This window comes from Merops nubicus, unplaced genomic scaffold (genome assembly GCF_000691845.1).
Source record: "Merops nubicus isolate BGI_N331 unplaced genomic scaffold, ASM69184v1 scaffold11677, whole genome shotgun sequence".
Taxonomy (NCBI): Eukaryota; Metazoa; Chordata; class Aves; order Coraciiformes; family Meropidae; genus Merops; species Merops nubicus.
In genome coordinates this window covers 17,374-42,838 of record NW_008620531.1, presented here as the reverse complement: position 1 = coordinate 42,838, position 25,465 = coordinate 17,374, and the positions used below count along the sequence as shown (strand labels likewise).

Here is a 25,465-nt window from a genome sequence, read left to right as displayed (position 1 = left end):
ATATATTAATATAATTATAAATAATTATAAAATTTCTGTTTGCACTCAACTTTTTCCATCCTTATTTGCAGCAAAAATTGTAGCTATTCCTTACAGTCAATCTAGGATTAGACTTTTATGTGTTGGTAATGTTTTGCATATAACTCAAGCCAACCACTTTAAGGAGGTCCTCATTTTTCTTTTTCCAATACACATGTTTGTGGTCAGTTGGAGAATCTGGATTTTCATTAAATATAATTTGGGCACGGCTCTCTTCTAGTTTAGTCACTTTCTGAAATTCCATCTGGTTTAGAACTGGGCATTAAAGGTAATCTCACATGAGTACAGATAGTCATGAAATAAAAATAGAAACTTAAGCTGTAAGAGGTTTACCTTGGCCATTTAAATGCAGTAGTTGTTTGAGTTCTGGTCATGAGCAAGGCGCTGAACCTGAGAGATACAAACGTGAATGCAAAAATAAGGAGACGCTTTCTGCGTAATGACATGGGAGCCAACGGATCATTACCAGGTGATGATCCAATCCCAGAGATGCACCATTTTTACAGCAAATTTATGAGAGAATGCCCATCTGGGCAGCTTAGTCTGCACGAATTCAAGAAACTCATGGGTCTACAAGGGGTGGATCCACAGGCAGATATATACATTAAACGAGTGTTTGATATCTTTGATCTGAACAAGGTAAACCTTTTCTTTATTTCTTTAATCTCATACTATCGCTTTGTTTGTGAATTGTAGATTGTAGGCTCTTCTTTGTGCTCTGTTCACAAAACTGCTATTGTGGACAGGGTTGTCATTACAGTGCTCTAGAGGTGAAGAAGTGGGACTGTGCTTTGAGGGCTTTGAGTAGGATTCTTGGCAGTACTTTCAGGGGCACTTAAAAAATGTCAAGAAACAATTCTGAAAATGAGGTGTAATTTGTAGTTCACTAGTTATTCTTCTGTCCTTTACTTATCCTGTGCTTGTTTGTAGGCATATGAAAATATTGGTATGCTCCAATACAAATTTATTAAGCTTTTACATCAATGTTAGCCAGAGGGGAAAATACAGCCTGCACTTAACTGATGATGAAGGGCAGAACAGATAAACAGATTTGCCCAAAGTAATGTATTGAACCAGTGGCAGAGAGGAAAATGTGACTCAGATGAGGAGATCACACACAGTGCCCAAGTTACAAGCCCAAACAGACTAATGAACAAAAAGGTCAAGCAGCTTCTCCAGGCTATATTTCCAATTTACCTTCCCTGTTACGGCAATAACTGTTTGTGGTTGCAATCAGTTGGCTCCCAGACAAGAAACCTATTTTTTCCTTAGGTGTACAGACAAGGACAAAGCCATGGTTATCTGGTACTTGTGTGTAGCACCTATCACTATGTGTAGAAGACCTTAGACCATGTGGTTGTGGAGGAAGAGGGGAAACGACATCAGAATATCTAATGACTGACAGAGTGGCAGACAAGCGTGAGCTGTTTTCTAGGTCTCTCTTGAGTGCTGCCTCATGCTCATAAGGTCCTGGAGCTGGGCACCCTGAGCCCTCCACTCACTGCAATTCTGGAGTGTCCCAGGGCTCTGCATATCAGCACAACCTCTGCAGAATTGTGAAACCTTCATATTTGTGACACATTCAGATTCTGGATTAATGTAAAGGTGAGGAGAGTGGAATAAAAGCAGGTTTCAGAAAGAGCATTAGCTCATCTTTTGTTGCTGTGGTAGTGGCCAAACAGACTTAAAACAAAGTGGGAACCCCCTGCTAATTGTTGCTTCTCTATCAGGGATTTCAGTTGTCACCCTGCTCTGCAGGCTGTCATCACTCTCATATAGGAAGTGGTCAGGCTGCCAGATAGCAAAGCAACTTTTCCATAAGAAGTAGAGGGCAGATTCTTGGAGGAACTTGATAAATTTGTTTTAAGCATAGAGGGACAGTATGCATGGTGTGGAGGACAGAGAGGCAGAAGCTGCACCAGGACTGTCAGCTGGAGATTGTCAGTCTTCTCAGCATGGATTTTAGGTTCACTATCCTGAAAGATCTCAGCTGCTTCATCCGAGTGACTGAACTCCCCTCCTTTACCAGGAACTTTCTTGCTGTATCTTTCTGAACTTTACCTTATCATGTTCATCCCCATCTTCCTCAGATGAACCAAGATCAATCAAGGCTAAAGGATGGAAAAACAAGGTAATGACCAGGAACTCAGTCTCACAGAAAAAGTGTCTCATCACTTATATTGCTAACCGTCATGCCTTTCAGGATCATATCCCTGGGGCACAGAAGTGTATGGCTGTACAATCAATGCAAGAGAAAGCACATCCCCCTACTGTCTCCTCCTGTGTCTCTATTTTGTAATGCTTAGGGTCACAGATATCAGATTACTGAGGGATGGCCTGCTTGATTCCAGCAAACTGGGCAGGCTGGAACAGTGGTTCCTCCACCAGAGAAGGGTACGTGTGTCCAGCACCAGCATTGCACCATCTGCCAAACAGGGACTGCGCCACTCAAGCAGGGCAAACCTAGGCATCTGCCAGCCTTCACAGCAAAGGGCTTTCTGAAACTGTCACATGCTTGGCCATTGACAGAGACTGTAATCCTTGAACACCTCTTGGAGGGTCTTAGCATAGGACCTCTTCCAGTCCCTATGATTATCCTTTTATTTTTTTTTTTTTTCCCCAACTGTTTCATACTTAGGTTTGCTGAAAATTTCAGCACTCTACGCAATGTGAAGCTGAGCTGCAGTTACAGCAAGGAGATCAGATCCTAACCTGTAGATTAGCTTCCAAGCTAAAAGAAAAATGAAGAAAAACAAAACAAAAGGAAAAACAAAGCAGAGGAATAGGTATACAGCAGCTGGGAATCAAGCAAGAGTGCACCAAAGCTCAGAAATCAGTAGCTCAGAAAGCTAGATCACTAGCCTGTGAGCATTTTTAAAGGTATAGTTGGTATTCAGAGGATCATCCTTGCTAGGGAAGGATTGTCAAGCAAACAAAACTAAATCTGGCATATTTGAGACCAGCAGAGATTTTTTTTCAGAATAAAAACAGAAATGAACAATTTAAGATATAAGACTTGGAAACTGAGCCCGTAACAACTTTTTACAGAGATTTACAAGTCTGTTGTATTGTAATCTCTATTCAGTATAATGATTGCATTTCTGTTAGCATACAGCCTTTGTTTCTTATTCAAACACTGTTAACAGCACTCTGTTTTCATAAATTTAAGTATAATTTTTTTCCTTTATGACCAAGACTAATGACCACTATTTCTAAGGTAGACTTTTAGAAATAATAAGAATCAATCAAACACTTTTCAAGGATATGGCTATGATGATTTTTATGTGGTTAAGCTGGGAATAAACTGGCAACCGACCAGCATCTCAGGGCAGGATAAAAGAATGTTCTATGTTATTGATGAGATAAAAAAAAAGGATATCATTCCATACACTCACTTTTTGTCCTATACCCTTTCTATAGCTTTTTCTCCTTCTCAGGTTTTTTGGTGGGAATGCAGGTTTTGCTCCTGAAAAGTGCTTTTAGTTAAGTACAGATGTGTCAAGAGTGCTCAATGGATGGCTGACTGGGAGCATCACACTGTGTGCTCTGAAATGGCAACTACGATTGTACAAATAAGGGGTCATTATCCTTCCATGATGCTGTGTAGAACATTTAGGCACTGTGCAATATTAAACAGATTATAATCTTTCATCTTCAAGCCACAGTAGTTAATGGATGCAAGTGGTTGTATATGTAATGCATGAATTCAGAAATAATTTTGTCATTTGAGTTTTTGCTTACAGTTTACTTCAGTACAATAGCAACTTCTCAGGTTAGTAGATCAAAATTTTATTTCCCTTGCTATTGTATTCTTATCTGGTTGTTGCTTTCTAATAAAGGGGCCATTATCACAGTGAGTGGTGAAGTATACAAAACTTTTTGCCATAAATTATTTCCATTCTCTTAATAGTAGCCTTTATATAAAAGTGCTGTTTAGGTAGACAGCTAGCAAACTTGAACCTTCTCCCATGCTTCCCCCAGCTGACTTTCATAGAAATTTGACTTGATTTTTTCTTTATCTAACTTTTTGTGTCCAGAAAATACCATGGATTAACAATGGGACTTTTTCAGTTTGAAATTGTTACGACTTCTACTGCTGAAGCTTATATATAAAGGCATATAGTTTGGGGACTAGTTTACAGTTGATCTAAATCTAAAGAAATTAATTCTGGAAAACTTAAGTCATTTAATAACATCTTGTACTCTCAGCACAAAATATATTTTTATCATTTAGGCTTCTGTTTTCTTACAAATAGAAATCTGCTTAGAAAGCTGTGCTGAAGTGTTAGGCCTGAGATTAATCTACAACTAAAATTATAGCAGTCTAATGGTCCTTGAGTTAAACTGGGGTCCTCCATGCTTGGAGGTATTCTATTATAGAATAAGATGATAAAACACTCTTAAAAAGTGCATAGACTTTCTTCATGTTTCATGTATGCACAGGTTAAAACCTTCAGCAGAAAATGTGTGGAATATTAAACCTCACAAGATGGTAATGGGGTTTGGGAGGGGTGGTAATTATAGTTCCAAATTGCATTTCATCTCCTTATTAGCCTTGCTGAATCCAGCTGAAGTCTGTTACAGACATCCTTCTCCTACGTAATATTCCCATTTTAAAAACAAAAACAAAAAGAAAAAATACCCAACTTGCTAGTCTACTGGAAACGGTTAAAAAGGAATTATGGTGGTGTGGTAAGTTTTTCCAACAATTTGTGATATACTGAAAGCCTAGGCAAAGCTTGTTCCACTGAAGTTTTCCACACAAATACTGACAGGAATTCCTGCCAGGACCTCATAATTCTTTAGGTTGGAGATAACTGAGTAGTGCAGCTCCCTACTCACGGAAATTACTGTGATCAGTGGACATACAACAGGGAGAAGGTTACATCTTCACAGTTCAATTCAAAGTCCTGTTGGACTAGATGACCTTTAGAAGTCCCTTCCAACCCCATGCATTCAGTGATTCTATGATTCTATGTAGAGATTGTTGCTACCTCTGGTCTTGGCAGCAAGCAGACCATGTAAGCTCAGAGCACTGCACTAACTTACCATGGCAAGGAGGCAACACTACCGTGGTTTTATGGTCTCTTGGACTCAGTTATCTTTTGTGTTTATATGTGGCATATTGCAGTGCGCCTCCTGGAGACAGAGGTTTCTGTTGCCTCTTCGTCCCCAGACATGGGCACACATCCAGAATTTTCCACCTTTCCCAGGTTGTGGTTGGCTTAGCCACCACAAGACCTATCCCCTAACACCCATTGGACCCCTGACCTGTCGGTAACCCATCCATGTATCCTTACAGGACAATGCCTTTGTAAACCCACCTACCAACCTGGCCCCTGGCCACATTCTCTTTCGCTTCTCCTCTGGGGTGGGTGCTGTTTCAGTGCCTGCCTCAGGTGTTTTTTGTTTGTTATTTTCATGTTATTAAAACCTTTTATTTTGGAAGAAAGCGATCGTTGCCCATCCCTCCTTTACTCGCCACTGTCCTCCTCTTCGCTGAAGACCACCCTGGAGGTAATACGGGGGTCCCGCTGGGGGTGTTTTCTTCCCGGGCAAAACCAGCAGGTTTAAAACCCATTGCAAAATATATTTTTGCATAGTAATAGTGGCAGAGCATAGTTCTGTATGTCTCTGGCTCAACAGAGTGCATCTGTTCAATGTATAAAAGCTGCTTCCAGTCAGTGTCTGCTTCTCTTGGAGGTTAGTAACATAGGCTATGTCCTAAAAGATTTCTTCTCAGGAACTTGCTAAATAAACATTAACCTTTTCTGGTGTGTCTTTTGTGCAGGCACCATCTCCTTCATAAATAAATGATCTTATATACCAAGTATGCAGACGTCTTCGATTTTTCCATGTTTCCTAAAAACAAGGGGTTTTCTACATCAAGACTTTTCATCCCTACCTTGACCTCTGTGGGATGCGTTGCTAATAATTAAACAAAAAATCAAACAAATAAATATGCTCTTGAAATTTGAAAGTTGTATTCATCATTCTTAGCTCCAGTGTAAAATAAAGATGCCAAACATTCAGAACTGTAATTGCAAAGTTAACTTTTCTTGAGATTATCACAAGGTAGCATTTAAGCCAACGTTTTATTCATGACTCATACATTAATACTTGCAAGCATTATTTATATAATGGCACTGGCAGTATATTAAATGGTGGATTTATCTTTTGCCACAGCTTTGCAATTAAAGCTTTCAAAAATAATTTTTTTTCATTAAAATACAAGTGCAACAAAGTCCATTTTTTAAAACATTCCCTTTATTAGGTCATTTTAGGGAAAAATGACCTCAGTCTTCTTCACCTTTAAGCTATTTGTAATACCAAAATAAAAAAGCTGCAGCCACATAAAAGTACGCTGAATTCTTCCTGCTTTTTTTATTCCCTCTGAATCTCAGACCACGCATAACTGTCACGTCGTCCTAGTTCCTGCAGCCTACTGATGAATTTCAGAGAAGAAACACTTATGTTTATCTAAAATACTTCAGTAGTTGCCAAGTATACTGATGTATGTTTGTTTTTCTGTGAGAATAAGTATCATATTTCAGAGAGATTATATCCTTCAAGATGAGGTTACACCAATGTTAAAGGAAAGCATACCTAGAAAAATAATGTTTGGTGTATCTATAATACGTTGGAAGTGTTTGTTGCTCTTAAACAGAACTAAGGAAACATGCTGTAGTCAGCACTGCTACTCTTTAACACTTATTCTAAAAACTTTTCTTTAAATCAGAAACCCAGATAACTGTCCTCCATTTCCACTGTCTTGCAGACAGGAAGCAGGAGACAGCAGCTGCTGGGATTTAGCTTCCAGCTGAGGCTAAACAAAGTCAACAGCAAAGAATTTAAGAAATCTTTAGCTAAGGAGCCACCAATTGATGTGAATCTTTAGTCATCTTTTTGGCTTGTGCTTTTTCATTTAAAATTTAAAGTAGTTCTGTGATAAACTAGAGTTCACCTGACATCTTTATGCAGATTAGAACGATAGAAAAGATTTCTAAAGGAATCCATTTTAAAATCTAAAGAAGACAGTTAAAACAGGCTGTTAGATGTAGAAACGATAATAAGAAATGCAAAAATGTGTTACTTCAGTAGAACCTTGTTGTGTGTAGAAATGACTACATCTCAAGCTACCTTTTTATTTTTTTACCAAAGAATAAGAGTTTCCCTTCACTTGTGCTTTGCACAATGCTGACCACCATTTGTCACCATTGGTTGGGAGGTAGACTACCATTGCTTTTTTCTCGTCCTTTTTCCCTACTCTCCTACTGTGTCTTTATAGTTCTGACTTTCAGGCAGACTGTTCATCATCTGATTCTGTGTTCTGACTATAAATAGATGTTATCTTCTTTGGTTATAGGGACATGAATGGGATTAGCCAAGTACATCTTCTCAGGTATTGTAGTAGAAGGAAATGTGAATCATTTGACGATGAAATTCTCTATGAAAGCATTGCTTGCACCTCATTTTCCAGGAAAATGTGCAAATGTTCACAGGGAGATGTTGTATTTTTCAGATGTTTTGATGATTAATGTAACTCATTCTTCATTTGACTCTCAGTTGGTTTCCCCCTTCTTAAGAACTGTGAGTGACAGAGGAATGTTATTTTCATCTATATGAGGCTATTAGTTGCTAGATATTCCACGAAAGACATTCTGTTTTGAAAGACTGACATGACCCAGCTATGCAATGGTTACCTAGCACCACGTGATAGCTACCTTCTGCATTATTATTGAAGGCATGAAAAGCTCTTATAAGATGAAATAAAATGCTTGCTAGCGAACAATACTTCAAATGTCACTTGGAACCTATATATTAAGTGCTTCCACCTCTTGTGGGATCAATTATAATGGCTCAGGGTATCTTTGCTAACTCTTCGGGAAAATGTTGTCTTCAGTTTGGCTTCCTATTTCAGCTTGTCTTGCTCTGATGTGTTCCTTAGGACCAGGAATAGCTACTATGATACGAATTGTCAGGCTGTCTGAGGAACTTCCTAGGCTGTTTACTGCATCCTGACATGTTCACAGGTATCACCAAAGTTGATACAATAGAACTGGGTGCAATAGTTAGTTATCCAAAGCAGGGTGATAGAGGGTGATAATTATAGAAATCTTTTCCCAAACTTTCATGAACAACTTTCCTATGATTCTATGAATCCAAATAGTTGTGAAAATGTAAGTCTAGCTGCACACATAATTTTAGGCATGTCTTCAGACTGAAATGACTCTCTGGACAAGTACACTTTTCTTAGCTTACTCTAACCAGCCAGCTTAACCAAGGTAGTAAGGTTGCAGCAGTAACATCTGCATTACACACTACACCATGAGGCCAAGCATATAAACTGATATTGTGATTGGCAAGACATGCTATGTCTTATACTATTCCTTTTCCATGGTTCTTTTGTACCAGTACAAGTGGATAGCACTACCACTTTGCCCAGAGAAGACTTGCTTTTTCTGGCTTTGAATGCTTTTTCAGTCTTGTAATCCCCTCTAATCAGTCTCCACAGCAAGAAGTACTTAGAAAACATTTTTGTTTCATATCAGTCACAGCTATCACATCATAGAGTCAGCAATAAAAGCCTGCATGTCAAAAAATGAATCAGCTTCCAAAACTAAAAGGGCTACAAGAAAATAAGAATCAAGATAACTTTTAGCCAGAAAGAAATCATCTGTCAGAAGTAACAAAAATCTACAAGTCTTACTCTTGTACTCTAGGTGACCCTGCTCTGGCAGGGGGGTTGGACTAGATGATCTTTCGAGGTCCCTTCCAACCCCTATGATTCTATGATTCTTACTTCCTGAAATATTTGAGCTTTTCAGACTGCACATGTACATCCTTTTCCCATTTTTGTTGGATTGTGTCCAAAACTAAAAACCAAAGCCAAAAATTGCTTCTCCTTAATCTGGAGTAATGTTGCATAAAATTGTCTCAAATGTAAAGTAACTAGCCTGGTTACTGTAAATAAGGAGGAAGTTAAATGATGCTTTCCTGTATTCAAGGCAGTGTAGTTACATCATTTTTGTCCGTGTGCTTAAGTGCTTTGAAAGCTACTGTACACTTACAGAAAATTCCATGGAACTGAAACTAGGTTCTATGACTATTTCACCTGGTTCCATGAAGTACTACTCTATTTATAGACTGTCTTAAAGAATGTCTTTGTACTACTTTGTAACTACCTCTAGAAATTTTTTTAATCATATTTTATATATTGACTCAAAAAAAAAAAAATCTTTTACTTTCTAAGGGCTTCCTACAATTACTGGTGTAATTTCACAATCCTAACTTTGTTTTCTAGTGGTTTAGCACAGGACTTAATGCTGTGATAGTACTAATTCATTCTCTAATAATGTATTACTAGCTAAAAGCCTACATTAACGTTATCATTAAAATTGTCATTTACTTACTGCCAGTACAGTCAAATTCTTGACTATGGGATTTAATGGTACAAGTTATTATCTAAAAGTTTTAGATCAGAGGTAATTCCCCAGTAGTGCCACAGCACCACCAAGCATGGAAGGCTGATGCTTTATGTGAGATATTAAAGGGAGGTCTGTCTCACATTTCTATTACAGCATTGCAGTATTCAGTGGTTTGGGGTTTTGTTTTGTGTTTTTTTTTTCATTGAAAAAGGGTACTCTGAATGTCCAGAAATTTCCTCTTTAAAACAAAATTTCAAAATATACATATAGGCAAGTGCTATGAAGTAATATTCCCATTGAATTTTCCTTGCATTACAGTCTTGATGCTTAGCTTGATTGGATTAAGCTATGTGATGTGGCAGCAGTACTCACAGTGTGCAACTTAGGGTGTCCCCACCTCATTGAAAAGCCCCTTTCTTGCCGTCTGTGCACAGCACGTCCAGGCTCACCGTGTCTGTAATATAGATTTGCTGCATTCGGGCAGGTCAGTCATGCTGTGGAGCACGCCTGGACCAAAGAGGTGATTTGTGAATGGTGCAAGGCCACATGTAATGTATCCACCAATGCTTCAGCAGCTGGCTGTCAGGAGTCTCCCTTCACACTAGGACCCAGCACCTGACATCCACAGGTTAAGACCGCACAGCTGTAGGCTCTGTATGAGGCTGTAATGCCAGCTACATTCCACAGGAGGCCAAGATAAAATGTATCACTGTACTGGATGCAAAGACATCAGTGGCAAAAAAATACTGACAATAAAAATTAAGCACTTAGAGGTTTGGTCAAGTGACTTTTTTTGCCTTGTCATTTTTCTCTTGTTTTTTTTTTTGTTAATAGGGATCAAATTTGTACCACAGATTTTTACAGAATGTCTTACAGAAACAAATGTAGCAAAACTCAGTGTAAATCAGTATAGAAAGGGGAATGCAAAAGAATGATGTTCAATTTTATTTTAAAATAAATCTTTGCCTACACAGTCTCCTATTCAGTTGTGCTACACTTCGTTTTTTTTTAAAATAACAGAAAGGGTTTAGAGTTGTTTCCTCTGCAGTTACTCAGTGACCAATTTACACATCAAGCCAAAGGAATTCTACTTTCCTAACATGTGTAGTGTTTCTGTGAAAATATCATGCAAGTGTAAACAAATTAGCATATACTCTGCAGCTTTCACTGGGCTTAAAAAGCACTTGGAGTGTATCACTACCATTACAAGCTATCACTGTAATTTTGGCATATTATGTGAATAAGCAGTGAAGATTAACTTTGTAAAATTAATCATAATTACTTTCAAATATTACTTGTTAAATTGTGATGGAGATAAAGAGGACAGTAATTTTATTGAAACAGTTCAGAAATCTGCTTCTTTTATTTAAAGAACTTAAGTATTTTTTTTAAGCACTACTGTCTATTTATTTCTTTATGAATGATGAATAGAGCAGTTAGACTACTCTAGGTTTATGTTGTTGGGTTGGTTTTTTTCCCTTTATCATAGAAGTGTTGCTTCAAAACATTTTAAAAAAATGCAACCATGATTCAAACATTTGTTGAGGACGATGTTGATGAACCATGCTTTGGAAATAATAATGCAGAAAATATGCAGCAAAAATTGGATGAGTTCTTTTAACTAACCTGGCCACAAACTCATGTAATGACAATAAATTGGTAACCATTTTTTTTGAGACAAAACGTGATCTATAATCTCCCAGTTTTTAAAAGAAATAAAAAAATCCTACTGTGTAAAGAAGGTGCAGAGTATTAACTTCTTCCTTCCCTGAGGTCCTTTATCTAGTAATACCGAGTAGTTTAGGGAATTATACTATATTTGTTTAACTTCTAGGACCTTCTTGCATACATCCCTTGAGACATTAAATCCTAAAAGCATTATCTAGGAGCAACAGAGCTAATCTACCAAATAGAGCATCTTTGCCACTGGAAGACACGTATGTCTTCAAAGTGCTTTTCCTGGAGGTTCCTCCTGCTACATTCTCAGGTTTGTCAAACGAGAAAAATTTGCTTGAATTGTGGGCAAGAAATTTGCTGGAAGATGAGTTATGTAGTCATGGCCAAGTTTTTTAGTTTTTTTTTTCCTCTCTTGCCTACTGCTTTAAATTCAGAAAGATGCTCCTAAAAGCACAGGCAGAGGCTCAAAATTAGGGGTGCAGAAAGCTGAACTCCACCATCCAGGAGATGATAGCAGAGAGTTAGGTCATTGAGCACGTGCTTTCCTTCAGCACAGCCCTTCTTGGGCACTACTGTTCCATGCTGCAGGCTGAGTGCAGAACTCAGCCCAGTGCCTTAGTGATTTCCCTATCTCCATGCTTCTCCAGTAATCTTGAAAGAAAATCATGAGTGATAACAGGGAGTTAGGGACAGCTGTCAGTTTTAAAGGAATAAAACTGTTTGTCATCACAACATATTTGATTTCACCAAATTTTACCAGAGTAGCCTACAAGACTGAGAATCAGGACACAGCTGGCTCTGCATTTCCAACTCCTACAACACAAAGGTCCTAGTATTTTCCAAGTTCCCAAATCCCACGAGTCCTTTTCATCTGGGCAGAGCCAAACCTTGTGTAACAGCCTGGTCAATACAGTGTCGTCTCTTTATATAACAGTAGGCATGCATTTATCATAAAACCACTTAACGATCTGCAGCTCCTAATTCCCTGCTTCGTTCTTCATCCTTATCTAATAGTCTTTGCTTGCCAAGAGTCTTCCCCCACCCTGTGACAAATGAGCTTTTTTTACTTGGGAAACTGGTGATTCTGGCCACAGCCTGTAGTGGATCTGGAGCTCTCTCCAAGCCCCAGCAGAGTAGGAGTCACAAGTAGCTCTGTATTTCTTCAATAATGCATTTGCAACCTTTGAGGAACAGCCAAAAGTCTTCAGAAGCAAAAAGCAAGCAAGGAAATGGATGAAAATGAAATGGATTTAAATGAATCGTCCTTTAGGTTTCTGAGGGTAGAGACAGAAGTGCTATATTTGAAATGGCATCTAAAGAGAGAAGAGCATAGGGTTAGTTAAAATTTCAGTTATTCTGAGCTGTTGTAATCTGCTGTTTAGCTTGTGCTTCCTCCCTCTGCTTTACAAGGTTTAAGAGGTATTCTGAAAGACAGGGTGTGGGGAGGGAGGGTGGCTTAATGTCCTAAGCCCTAGGTTTGAAATACCTAGACCAAGTGTCATATTTGCACACTTGATAATCCAAATAAAGGCTGTTGAGCTGTTCTCCTGGTGTAAGGTCGAGTTTAGAGATTTTTCAGGGGCAAATTTTGTAAACAAGTCACTGCTTATTGTGTATGGATTCTTAGTAAAGTCCTCAGTGCTCCAAGTAAGACAATGAGTTGACTCATTGTGGGGGCTTTGCAGGGACAAAAATTATCCCTTTCCACTTGCATAGCTATGGTGTTTGGTGGGAGATGAGTGGCTATCCCAGCAGCACTGCTAGGAAATCCCTCTCAGGTAAGAGGTAGGCAGCCAAAATGCCAGGTTCAGGTAATGTTGGGCCAGCTTTGAATTACCATGCCATTTAAGGTCGGGTGTATTCACAGCTGACAACTCAATTATTTTTAATCTGTATTCAAATAGTTTGAAGCCACGAGAGATTTTTTAAAGCTTCAGGAAGATTAGCAATGCTATTCTAGGCACTGAAGGATAATGCTCTCCTGTGGGTCTGGGGTATTTATTGCTGTTGTGTAACATCACAGTCCCTCACTGCCCGGCTTTGCCCTCATGGGACACACACTGTCCCCCTCACCAAACAAAAGTGAGCAGCCTCCAGCAACTGCACATAGGCTGACATTCTGAAGCAAAAACATCTCGTAAAAAGATAAAATTAATTTGCTTTCTCCTCAGGAGATCCAATTGCTAATGAACAACTGAAATGGGGCCTGGGCCCTGGGTAGGGACAGTTAGGGCTGGTGGTGCCTTCAGGGCCATGATGACCAATTTTGTATCATCAGCAAATTCTCCTTCCACTTTTGGAGCCTTCTTTTGTCTTTGGTTTGTGAATCAAACTCTTCTAAGTGGCTTTAAAAAACACTCATCAGTGAAAGCAAAACAAGTAACAAAGACGCAGCATCAAAGTGCACAAACACATGCACAACCATAATGCATCCTTAAGCTTCCAGTTCATTTGGTCAAGCCATTAAGAGCTTAAAAAAATATACTAAATTTTATGAAGTCTACTCTGTTAAGCAGAAAGCCCAGAAGACTTTGGGGCATGTAAAAAGTTTTGAACCTATTTTTGTGGTGTCTCTCTGGCGCACTCCTCAGAACCAGATTAAGAGATGTCTTACCACATCCAGAGGTGATACCTTGTGAGTTTACCCCAGCTGGCTCTGCCCATTCAGGCAGGTGTTTTGCCAATGACCAGGCCCAACAAAAATGATAACACCAGCAGGGAGATGAACCAATATGCAGACTGTATTGTAGACAGAAATGTTACTATACGAATGACCGCCGGGGTACAGACAGGTCAACAAGCTCGTACATGATCGACGCCACCCCCAATGATCCCACAAACGACACGACTCGGCCCACAACAGGTGGTACAACAGAGACCCGAGGTTGCCCATAGTTGGCAAGGGAAAAAGCCCGACCAGCAAGTTAAACACATAAGAAAAAGGTGCCCACATGGCAACTCTCACCCGATCAACCCGCGTTCACAAAGGACTAAACAGACCAGGGCCCGGCTCCAGGGAGAGTCAGGAGGTCTGCCCTGAACCAGGAAGCTCTGGGGAGGGCACTCCACAGACAGACACTCCTGACTCCCTGCCAGTGGTCCCAGCTTTTATCCCCAAGCAGACACCTGACCTTTGTCAACTCAGTGCGGGCCCCCTGGGCTCATTTCCCTTCTGGCTCTCCCTGCAGGGCCGGCCGCACCCTGGGGGGAAGCTATAAGGCAAACTCACCACCTCTTTATGAAGGACTGTGGGAATCACCCATATGTCAACCTTAATTAAGGGCTTGGGGTTCAAACGCAGCATTTCAGCAGGGAAGGGAGCAGGAACTTCACCATCCTTCCAGACACCCATGGTATCCCAATGTAATGTGCTGCAGCCAAGAAAGGCAGGGCCAGCATGGTACAGATGCAGAAAACAAGCCCTCACACACAATAAATACATCCATCACCCAGATCTGTCCAGTACCCTAAGCTGTCAAATAAACAGGCTTCACCACCACAAACTCTGTTCAATGAAATATTAGAAAATTGCCATTTGAAATAACAGAATAGAGCACTAGAAGTAAATTATTTGAATCTTCCACCACTGGTAATCAGCTCTGCTTAATATGTTGATGATTTGGTGGTGGTTTTTTAAATTTTATTATTTTTATGGCAGCTCTTTGCTTGTGAATTACTGATGTCCTAAAAAAACAACAGATACTTTACTGTGCATGCTGCACAGAGTGAAGTTTTACAGATCCTGGAGATGTGTAAGGACCCACCTAGATGCTTGTGTGTTGAATGGTTACAGAGCAGCAAATGGGTGAATCAGCACAGCAATATTCTTTTAATAACATCAAACCACAGTTATTGTGTTATTTGTTGCACTCTCAGAGCCACAGGATGATCTTCATAGTTTCCTGATATGATGTTGTTCATTATTTAGTGTACTATTCTGAGGCTTTTGGATGCTACTGTAAAAAGTGCAGTATGTCTTTTTATCTGAGAAAGCTCAGTGTATGTGTAACAAGAGTGCCATAGCCTTCTGCATCACATAGTTTCTTTTCTACCTACAATGTATGGGTTTTGGTGCAGAAAGGAAAACCGGTGCTTTATTCATCAGTGCTTTTGTGCAATGATTTTGATTCCACATCATGTAGATAGACATGTCTGCCCTCTCAGTTTTTCTATTCCTGGGGCACTGGCTGCTGAGGCTAACACGTCTCCAGAATGTGCTGGGGCTTTCCTAGCAACTACAATTTCTTTCAGGTGTTTTCCAGAGGTGGAAGTTTTTTGACGTTGGCCTTCAGTCCATTCCTGCTTGGGACAGGCCAAATGATACACCAGATCAGAATTACATACCCAAACACATGAGGCTGATCATTACATTGTCCAAACTGTTGAAAATCTTATATAGCAATAATAGTGACACCAAGACACAAGAAGAAAGCAAAAAAAATACTATTTTCCAAAATCCAAAGTGAAATGTAAGGGAGATGGAAGAAAATTAATCTGTTCATGGACATCCAGCAAGCCTAAAACTAATCTGAAGTTTCAATAAATATAATGAAATGCAATAAAAAAGTAGCAATGTAAAATGCATCTATGAAATCAGATGATGGAAATGTAATCAGCAAAATAAACCTTGCCCTCCAGTAAAATACTTGATGAGATGCTTCTTGGAATAACACTTGCAAAATTTAAATTCAAGCTGGTGTGCCAAAAGGCATAAAGTTGGTGGTAACAGATGTGTTATTTTTTTGGTAAAGCATCTGCTTTTAATACTGGGCCTAATCTTGTTTTAAAACTACATGCAGCTACTGCCAAATCTAATTTAATCCCAAATTGGTGGTTGAATGGTGGTTTTGCCTTTGCTGCATTTGCTGTGATTAGAATTAAAACCAGCAACTACAGCAGAACCCGCACAGAGTCTGCGGAGCAATGGTCAGCCTGCACAATTTATACAAACACCATTTCTGCATGTACATTGAAGCCAGAGTGTTTGAAACATTGCATTTGCCCCTTAGGTGCCACTCTGCACCTACAAAAGAGAAATCAAAACCAGTACTGCAAATATGGCAATGAGTCGCACCACACCTTAACAGGACTTCTTTTCCTTCAGTCTAGTGCAGCCTCAAGGACAGATTAATGCCTGCTGACTGCAAATCTCAACTGGCAAGATGTTCTTCATGTATGACAATAAAAATAAGTACTATGCTAAAATCACTAGATGCTCATCCAGCCTTCTCAATCACAGTCCATCTGAAACCAATGACAATTTCACAAAGGTCCTCCAAGCAATTGGATTTTGACCAACATAAAGATGACAAGATTAAATTTATCAGCTGTTAATTTGTTTTCTATGCACTTGAGAAGCAGTTGGAACAAGTACTCTCCAAATTCAGCAACTGTTTCTTCCATCCTCACCACATTTTCACAGAAACAGGATCAGTAGCTTAGACCACCTGACCATGGAGGCCTGTTCTTAACATGTTTCCATGAGCAGCTTCAGAGAGGAAAGCAGAAAATATGAAATTAAATTGACCTGAAATGCTTTTTCCTTATGAATATCCCCCAGTCCTCACCAGTTTATTGCTTCAAGGCTTCATATCCCATGCAAAATGTATTAGTCAGAGAGACCTGATGTTTTTATGGATAAACCACAGTACCTGGGGTTCATGACAAGTTATTCATTACCATGTACAACATTTACTCCGTGATCTCTCAGATGAGTAACACCTGAAACAGCTCTGTTGCACCAAAAAACATCTGTAGTTCTGCAGTACCCATATGAATATAAGCAACACTGTTGTAGACATCTCATTACTACCCAACCAGATATCTCAGACTCCCCTTTTTCACATATGGAAGTCTACAACAGAACTGGTTCTCTTCTCAAAAATGTCAATAACAATTGTTCAATACGGATTTGCCCCTCACCCCCATTGCCCCCAGCTTTCAGGGGAGAACAGAACTGCCTGTGCTAATGCGTCTTGCTATAGTGCTTCCATTTGAGTGCATCCTTTTTAATCATCGCAGGAGATTTCGTATTAAGGTGCTTTATAAATCAGTGTGTATTATAGTGAATTCGACAACTTGTTTCTGTGAAATTGCTGGAATGAACAGAAAACCAACGTTATTTTTTTTTTTTCCCTCTTTCTCTCTTAGGATGGATTTATAGACTTCTTGGAGTTCATAGCTGCAATAAATTTGGTTATACGAGGGAAAATTGACCAAAAATTGAAATGGTATTTTAAGCTCTACGACGCCGATGGAAACGGATGTATTGACAAAAAGGAACTATTAAGCATATTCACGGTAAGAAATTTATGACAAATAGCAAGAGTGTTTGATGTAGTGCATTGCCCCTGAAACAGGGGTTTGTCATGTGTTGTAAATGGGTTGCCTGTGCTTCACCTAATGTTTTACAGTTGTGAAACAAGAATTCTTCTGGCTAGTGACACTCCTACCATTAGCTTCTTGCTTATTGAAGTAAACGTATCAAAGTAGTATTTTACTTTAAATCATAGTTCTACAGCCATAATACTTTACTGATAGTGAAAAACTGTAGAAACAATAGAGACGTTATTGTGATAAACTATACAATAAGCCAAGGTAGAACTGAAGCAGCATAATGAATAAAAGAGCTGGTTACAAGTGTTTGTGACGGTCTGTTGTGAAAAACTGTTTTTGCAAACTGAACCTGCTGCAATAAACAATATACATGTTATCAAAATATTCCTTTTTTTAAAAAAAAAAGGCTTTTAGATTTGTTTACTACAAATGCCATTACCTCTACTTTAAAATTAAATTGGGGAAGTTTAATTTTATCATTAAATCATGCAGTGATATTTGGATACAAATACTGTAGAAAATTTTGCAGAAAATGGGTCCTTTTCAAACCCATAAAATCAAAGCAGTGTCATTCTTTCATTAAAATTATTTCTGTATTTTCCAGCTTGATGTAGTAAACTAATATTTTGTACTTCAGTAGCTGCTTTCATCCAAAGAGCATTATAGGGTTCCTTGCAAATACGAATGATTTAATACTGCTCCCTAAATGCATAGGACTAGTTAAAGATCAAGATTTTGCTGCAGGGAGCATAAAATCAAAATAGGGATTTAATGTCATAATAAACAGGGAACAAACTTTTCCTGCATTCTGTGTTACTCCTGGTACATGGCTAGTCACTGTTAGAGACTTTCAAATTAAAAGGAGCTGAAGCCAGACAGAGCCATGAGGTCAAAGTTTATATATCACCTTCTAAAGGTAGAAGGAGAGGTTGTGTTTCCTACATTTCTCCTCATTTAAGATTAGTAAGATCCTTCTTTTGCACATATTCTCCACCATTTTTCACCCAGAGGCAATGAGATGATTGTGTTTTGTCTTGGGCTTTATCCAAAAAAGAAAATTAAATTTATTTGAATGCAAAGAATTATTTTTCAAGAACTATCTGGTTTAAAACCAGTTTAGACCTCTGTGTGTTTTCTTCTCTTTTGGAGTATAAGGATTTTAACCCTAAAGCTGACTAAGTCACTAGACCTAGGCTAAATTAAAACTGGTGAGCTCTAAACAGAAATAAAAATACAAGCTCACAGCCACTAAGGACCCTGCTTATACTAAGCAGCAGTATAAACAAGGGCTTGTCAAAAAAGATATGTCATGTCTGATACATTAATTCAAATTACAGAAGTCCTATTAAAACTTCATCTGTCTACAGCTATGCAAACTTTGGACCATCAGATCATTATCAGATATCAAAATTCCTTCCAGATTATCATGTACCCTCTCAGTGCCTTTTAACTGCCCAATTATTTCATTTTATTTCAGGCAATTCTGAGGTAGCCAGTGATTCAAGTACTTCAGGAAGCATTGTTTTGTTCTTAGGACTACAACAAATTTAACTGTGACAGAGGTACACCCTTCTTCTGAAGACTGCGTCAGGGTCAGACATTTAAAACACCAAAAGTATCTAAAGTAGTAATACAAATAAGTTTATGTACCTATTTTTGTAAAATTCCTGCAGCCTTTTGGAACTTGTTTGTGCAAAGTAAGATAAAGACAGCAATGTTCAAGAACTCCACTTCAGTGCTGAACAGGTTTAACTTAAGTTTTACTTAAATATAATCAGCTCTAATATAATATCAGGAATACTGCAAGAAACAACTGGCACATATGGTGAATTACCTTACACAACACAGTTCATCTCAAGATAATTCAGGTACAGAAAAACAAATTCTATTCTATGCCCACTACAGAACATACACGCATGTGTATTTATAAATATATATGCATGTGTTTTCCCAAACACAAATTGGGATATTGAGTTTGAATCCAAGTCTGTAAACACGTGCTTGTGCTTCTGGACCACTGGCTATTAACATATAGGCTCCTGTTTTATTAATCTGAGTGATCAACATAATCCAAAATTACTGTATCAGTGAATGGGACACAATTTTGCAAAAATATTTACTTATACTTTTACTGGGTATTTTCGATATTGTGTCCTCTTGCCACAGAAAACGTAGAAAGAAGACTTATGGTTTTCTTAATTTCTTCAGAGGACAAGTAAGTTCTGCCAACTTCCAGGACTGCTGGTCTGACTTTATTTGCAATTACTAAGTTAAACATGTCTTAATAGGAAACTTACTTAGGCTTTCTCCTCATGCGCTTTCAGCTCTGAAAATACCAGTATATTTAAATCACACACACCATAGGGCACTCTCGAAAGACACAGAACTCTCTAGAGCAAGACAAAAATGCTGGTGATGAATCTAAAGTGTGTTGCAGAGCAGAGGGTGCCACATGGTTTTAGAAGACCTTCAGAGATATGTAAATTAGTCTGTAATCTTCTGGCATGTTATGTTAATTAAATTTCCAATCCTTATTACTGAAGATTTACTTGAAATAGCTATTTATTTAGCAATTTTTGAAAGCGCTGGTGAACTGAAGAGCTGCATTGCAATTACTGCAGTTGCCAGTGTATTGTTTTCACAACCTGATGGTAAAAAGTCTCAAATAACTTTCTGCATTTCTGCCTTCAGGCTATCCAGGCTATTAATGGCTACACCAGCATGTCTGCTGAAGAGTTCACAAACATTATATTTCAGAAGATAGATGTGAACAATGATGGTAAGAAACTAGGTTTTCTTGGCATGGGCAGGGATTTTCCCCTATAAGGGAATACGGGATTAAGAGGGGAGTTGAACACAGAACTGAAGAACTCACTGGTTTAGACAAGCTCAAAGACTGAATCTATTCTTTTTTACCCAGCTGTTCTTTTTTACTTCAGCTTTGCAGTGAAATGTAAATCAACTTACGCAAATAAGCTGACATAGTAATTACATGCAGTAGGGGCTAAAGCATGGAGGTCTGGCACTTTTCATCCAGGAAACCAGCCTTCTCATTAGAAAGCAAAATGAAAGTGTGATCGAGGTGGCTTTTTATAAGTATATTTGTGTTGGCTTAATCTATCTAAAATGGTTAAAGAACCCAATTAAGATGCATGGTTGCACAGGCTCTAGCATGTTCTAAAGATTGGACAGCCCATTGGGTGTCCCTCGAAGGCTGATTGTAAACACATGCCACAACACATGCTACTGGTTTTCCTCAAGACGGCTGGATGAAGCCAATCAGACTTACATTTGGAAACTAAAACTTTCTTTTACTGCTTCAGTGTTGTTCCTAATAGAAAACTTGATACGTGAATGTCCTCCTTCACACTCCTACACATGAAGATCCTATTTCCACTGACAGTTACGGTTTACATCAATTACTGCAGTCATTGACTATCATTGACAAATTAGTTATATTAGGAAGGTATTGCAGAGCAAAGTCAGATCCCAGCCAGGAATTCTGGGCCTTTTTTTGTTGTTGTTGTTTGTAATGGTTTGAAAACAAACCAGTGAGAGACTCCAAGTCAGAAATACAATTTAATAAGAAAAAAAAATAAAATAAAAGCAATAATACAAAGGAAAACCACAGAGTCAGAATACAACCTGATACTCTGTAGTTAGGGTGGTGGTAGCAGTCCAGATGAAACAGTGGTCTCGTAGAAAAGATCTGGTAGCTCTTGTCCTCTGGAAATCCAGTGGGTAAGGCCCCCTGTGCTGTACTGAACCCCAGTTTATATCCAGGTGGGAGCACTTGGCTCCTCCCCCTGGGTGGAGCATCTCACAATGGGTTGATATCAGTCTATGAGTCATGCAGTGGGTCCTTGATGGTCCATTAAACAGAAATAGCTCCTGGGGGGAGTTCTGTATGAGTCATGGGGCGAGGCATGGATGGGCCCATTAAGAGGGAGGACTCCTCCTGCTGGGTGGGAAAGGTGTTAACATCTCCCCTGACCTTGAACTTCTTTCCTTATCTGTTATAGCCTGGGGTGTGAGGTCTGTCCTGGGCAGCTGCTACCCATGATTTTCTTAACAGCCCATGAGCACTGACATAGAGAGTATAGAATATACAGTTTTGGTTCTACCCACATAAGGATAAACTGGTCCCAGCCCCTGTAACCATGACATTGTTGTTAATTTTTCTGGTCTTATTTGATGTGTTAAGATTACTTTTAAGAAAGCTGTTTGAGGTATATAATCAACATATAAACAGTGATCTTGTGATGCATGTGAATAACTCCTGGAGGACTTTTTCCCCACCTGCTTGGCCCATCTTTTGGGTGAAGGCAAATTGCCAAAAACCTCCAAATAACATATAGTCATATTCTAGAATCTAACCCAAATTCTATGATTATTCACACTTGGGCCCCTGGTTTGATCATATATTTACTGCAAGTAGTAATTTTATCTGAGCTAGACCATCAGCTAAAAAAACTTTTGGGTCTTCTGTTTTAGCAATGAAATGTCAGAACATGAGTTATTCAGAATTACCTTCATAATTCTCCTATTTCAGACTGTTCTCCATAGCTACTTATTTTTTTTAAACAACTGCAAGACAGCTGGACTAATTCCACCTGAAGAATGGGACAAATTTTACCAAGTTTAGCCTAACCTATGCTACCTCCTTGTAGCTTCTTATTAAAGAAAAGGGCAAACAGACAAATAAGTTGCAGTGTTCTTCCTCACATTCAAATACAAGAAATAATCCCTTGGTTGTAGGGAGCAATTCTTAAAACAGACCTCCTGATGGCTTTGCAATTTAATTTCATTAGCTCAAGGAAATCTGAGACTCTTCACAGTAAGTGCAGGCATGCCAGTGTAACCACATCTCACTGATAACTGCAGTGGAGTTTGTATGCTGGCACGCTGGTTATTGGTACTTTCAGACACATAGCCTGGGATCACAAGGAGGGAATTCAAGACCAGTTGATCTGCATAAGCAGGAAAATGATGCAGTGTGTCCATCTGACAAGATCCCCATCCACCCAAAGACCTCAGTCAAAGGCAACGCAGAGGGAAGGAAATGGGAAGTAAGATGAGTGCCAGGGATAGGAGGAAAGATCTGAGCACGTGAGTGGATGTGCAGCAGGACACAGAGAAACTTACAGAGATGGCTCGTTCCATCTCTACTCCTGGGATGACTATATAAGGGCACCGGGGTTGAAAGAAGAGGTGTGAACATCTTCAGGGCATGTCAGACCCTGGAGATGGTGTTACTCCTCTCACTGAAGCCAAAGAGCCAGAAGATCTGTCAAATGAAGTCTTCCCGGTGTAGTGGTATGTATACTGCTCACCTGTGCACTGAGGATCCATATGACGAAGGAGGAAGCAGCCTTTATTGCCCCTGGTAAGAAAGTGATCTTCACATTTTTCAAATTCTGATCACTTTCCTTTCTCACATCAGATAAGTTTCCAAGGTTGCCATGAACAAAAACCAAAACACACACAAAAAATTCTGGGGAGTACTTAGATCCAAAAATAGCCAGAAGTCATCCAGCTAAGCATTCACCAGAAGTTCACGCAACTTACATTGCTGCTCCCTGGGGCCCTAAGACATCAGATTACTTTCCTCTTTACCTGGCCTCTTGTCACATCTTATTTCAGTGAGAAACCATTCACTGTTGTGATTTTAACAAGAAACTTTAAACTGTTCTCAGAGGAAAGAATCAAGCTCTTCCTATTAAACCAACCGCTGTTTCCCTTTTCAGAGAAAAACAGTATGAATGAAATAACTTCTAACCAGAGATTTGTGTACATTCCTGTGTACCATGTAAGCAGACACATGTCTAGGACTGGTCCTTGGCATTACTGACAGGACAGAGAGCAGGAAAAGATGAAGAATTCTAAACGTATTCCTGTTCCTCAGTAAAAGAGATTTTATCCTTGTCTTGAAACTTTCAAGGTATTACCTGATGTTGATATAAACCCAAAAAATCATACTCTAAATAACCATTACACTTGCTTGGAATAATTTATCTAGTCAAACCACTTAACTGATTTATTTATTTTATTTTTTACTACGTTTTGTCATGGATCTGGATAATCTTGGTAGTCAACACAGGGAGTATGCCTGCTAATCCTCAGCAAATCATGCCCTAATCTCTGATAAAACCAGCTACAAAATAAATTCCAGTTAGCTGAGTAAGAGTTGGCCCACACATCTAAATTCAGCCTTCATATGTGCCTTTATTTTCACGTTTATGTCACCAGATACTGAATACTCACAGCTGTCTTAGATTTCAGTGAAAGCCATGTTTGACCAATTGTAACAGGGGGAAAAAAAAAGTGAGTGTGACTTCTAGGATCTGATGCAAAATAGGAGAACATTAGCACATACTTCTCCTGCATTTGCCCATCAGCAGAGAACAGGGAACCTTCCTGGGGGATTCAATCTGTCATCAATGGCTTTCTGTTGGATTGAGAGTGATTGCTGGGTTTCTCAGTTGCTAAGGAGTATCTGATTTCTGTTTAGGGGAACTGACTCTAGAAGAGTTTATCAGCGGTGTGGAAGGAGATGAGGCCCTAATGGAATTGATTACGAAAAGTTTTGACCTTTCCAACGTACTCAAAGTCATACAGAATGGCAGGAGACACAGCGTCTGAAGGATCCATTGAGAGATGTGGCATCTTTGTCATCATTTCAAAGAAGATAACATTTGATACATTCAGAGCTTGATGTCGTCAAATCCTGCCCAGGCGATACTGAGCAGCCCGCTCCAGGAGTAGCAATCTTCACTCTTGACTCCGTATCTCTCCTTTTCTTCTCTTTATTTTTTCCCTCCCTAATGACTGTGGCAACCACAGAACACAAATATTTGCCTACATATAACAGAAAATGCAGTACAAATAAGTTTTTTAGTCTCTATGAACTCTGTTCAGAGTAATCTATAAAACAACGAACATACTGCAAAATGCAACATTTCTAGAAGACATGGAGTTCATAAATTTCTTCTTTTATACACAGGGTCTCTAACCGTTATCTGAAGTGTGGATATAAACTTGTAGGTAGGACTGGGTTCTATCCAGATCAATTAAGAATGAAGCCTGGTTTGCATTAACTTAACTTTTGTTCTAATCGGCACTCAAAATGGAAGTAGGTTCTCTTGGAAACACCTCAGTCAGCTTAATGTTCTGAAGATGTGCACTCTCCTTAACAAGCTGTCTACCACTCTTTGTTTTTTACGTCTTTAAACTAACATAATGCGACACTTTTATGATTCTGCCAGGGTTCAGCTGCCGTTCTTTCAAATTAACCTTTTACAGAAGCACTGGAATGAAATTTTATTATCTTTGTAGACTAAAATTAGACGTTCAAAGAGTAGCTAAAAGCCAATTATTTTGTAAACATTCTGTTTTCCCAGATATTTGTCCTTTGACTTGCATGTCCTCCTATTCAAAACAATTCATTTTCACTTTGCTTTTTGCCGCGGCTGCATGAGACAAAAGGAAAGAGGTATTGTGACTAGCTCTGGCTGATGGGACTGCTTGCTTCTGCCAAACAGACTGTTTAACAGCTGAATTCTTCCTGCCTTTGCCTGACAGGGAGTATTAAGCTAGGTATCTGTGCCGTGCCCAGGTATCTGGGTGAAAACTTTTAGCAATTTAGTCTCTTTGAGACTTCCACCATCTCACAACCTGGATTGCAAGTGCTCTGAATGCGGTAGCTGTCAGGAGTGCAGATAAGGCATTCATAGAAGGCATGATCACATATGTCTGATTTTCTTAGGAAAGTAGGCTAAAAACCACTCAACCCTACTTTATAAATAACAAGATTAATTCTATGAGCTGAAATGGAACTGCATGACCTGTCTGCAAAGGGAAAATTATAGTTCTGTTTCTGTTGAGACTGATAAAACTTGTTGCAGACTTGAAAGAGAATCAAATTACACTATATCATAAGTTGTTCTTGGCTGACAGCGTCCTGCAGGAATCACACTAATTTTAGT

At 39.1% G+C, this 25,465-nt stretch overlaps 1 protein-coding gene across 1 annotated transcript; it reads left to right on the top strand.

The window, feature by feature from the left end:
- The first annotated feature begins 411 nt into the window (after nt 1-411).
- LOC103776612 (guanylyl cyclase-activating protein 1-like) lies at nt 412-24,122 on the top strand. The gene is made up of 4 exons (XM_008944130.1): nt 412-678; nt 17,295-17,444; nt 20,172-20,259; nt 23,992-24,122. The coding sequence occupies exons 1-4, from the start codon at nt 412-414 to the stop codon at nt 24,120-24,122; spliced, it is 636 nt and encodes a 211-aa protein (XP_008942378.1).
- Nucleotides 24,123-25,465: the final 1,343 nt, after the last annotated feature.

Coding starts and splice junctions, on each gene's coding strand:
- LOC103776612 (XM_008944130.1), top strand. CDS start 412: ATGAGCAAGGCGCTGAACCTGAGAGATACAAACGTGAATGCAAAAATA. Junction 17,445..20,171: donor AACTATTAAGCATATTCACG/GTAAGAAATTTA, acceptor TTCTGCCTTCAG/GCTATCCAGGCTATTAATGG. Junction 20,260..23,991: donor GATAGATGTGAACAATGATG/GTAAGAAACTAG, acceptor ATTTCTGTTTAG/GGGAACTGACTCTAGAAGAG.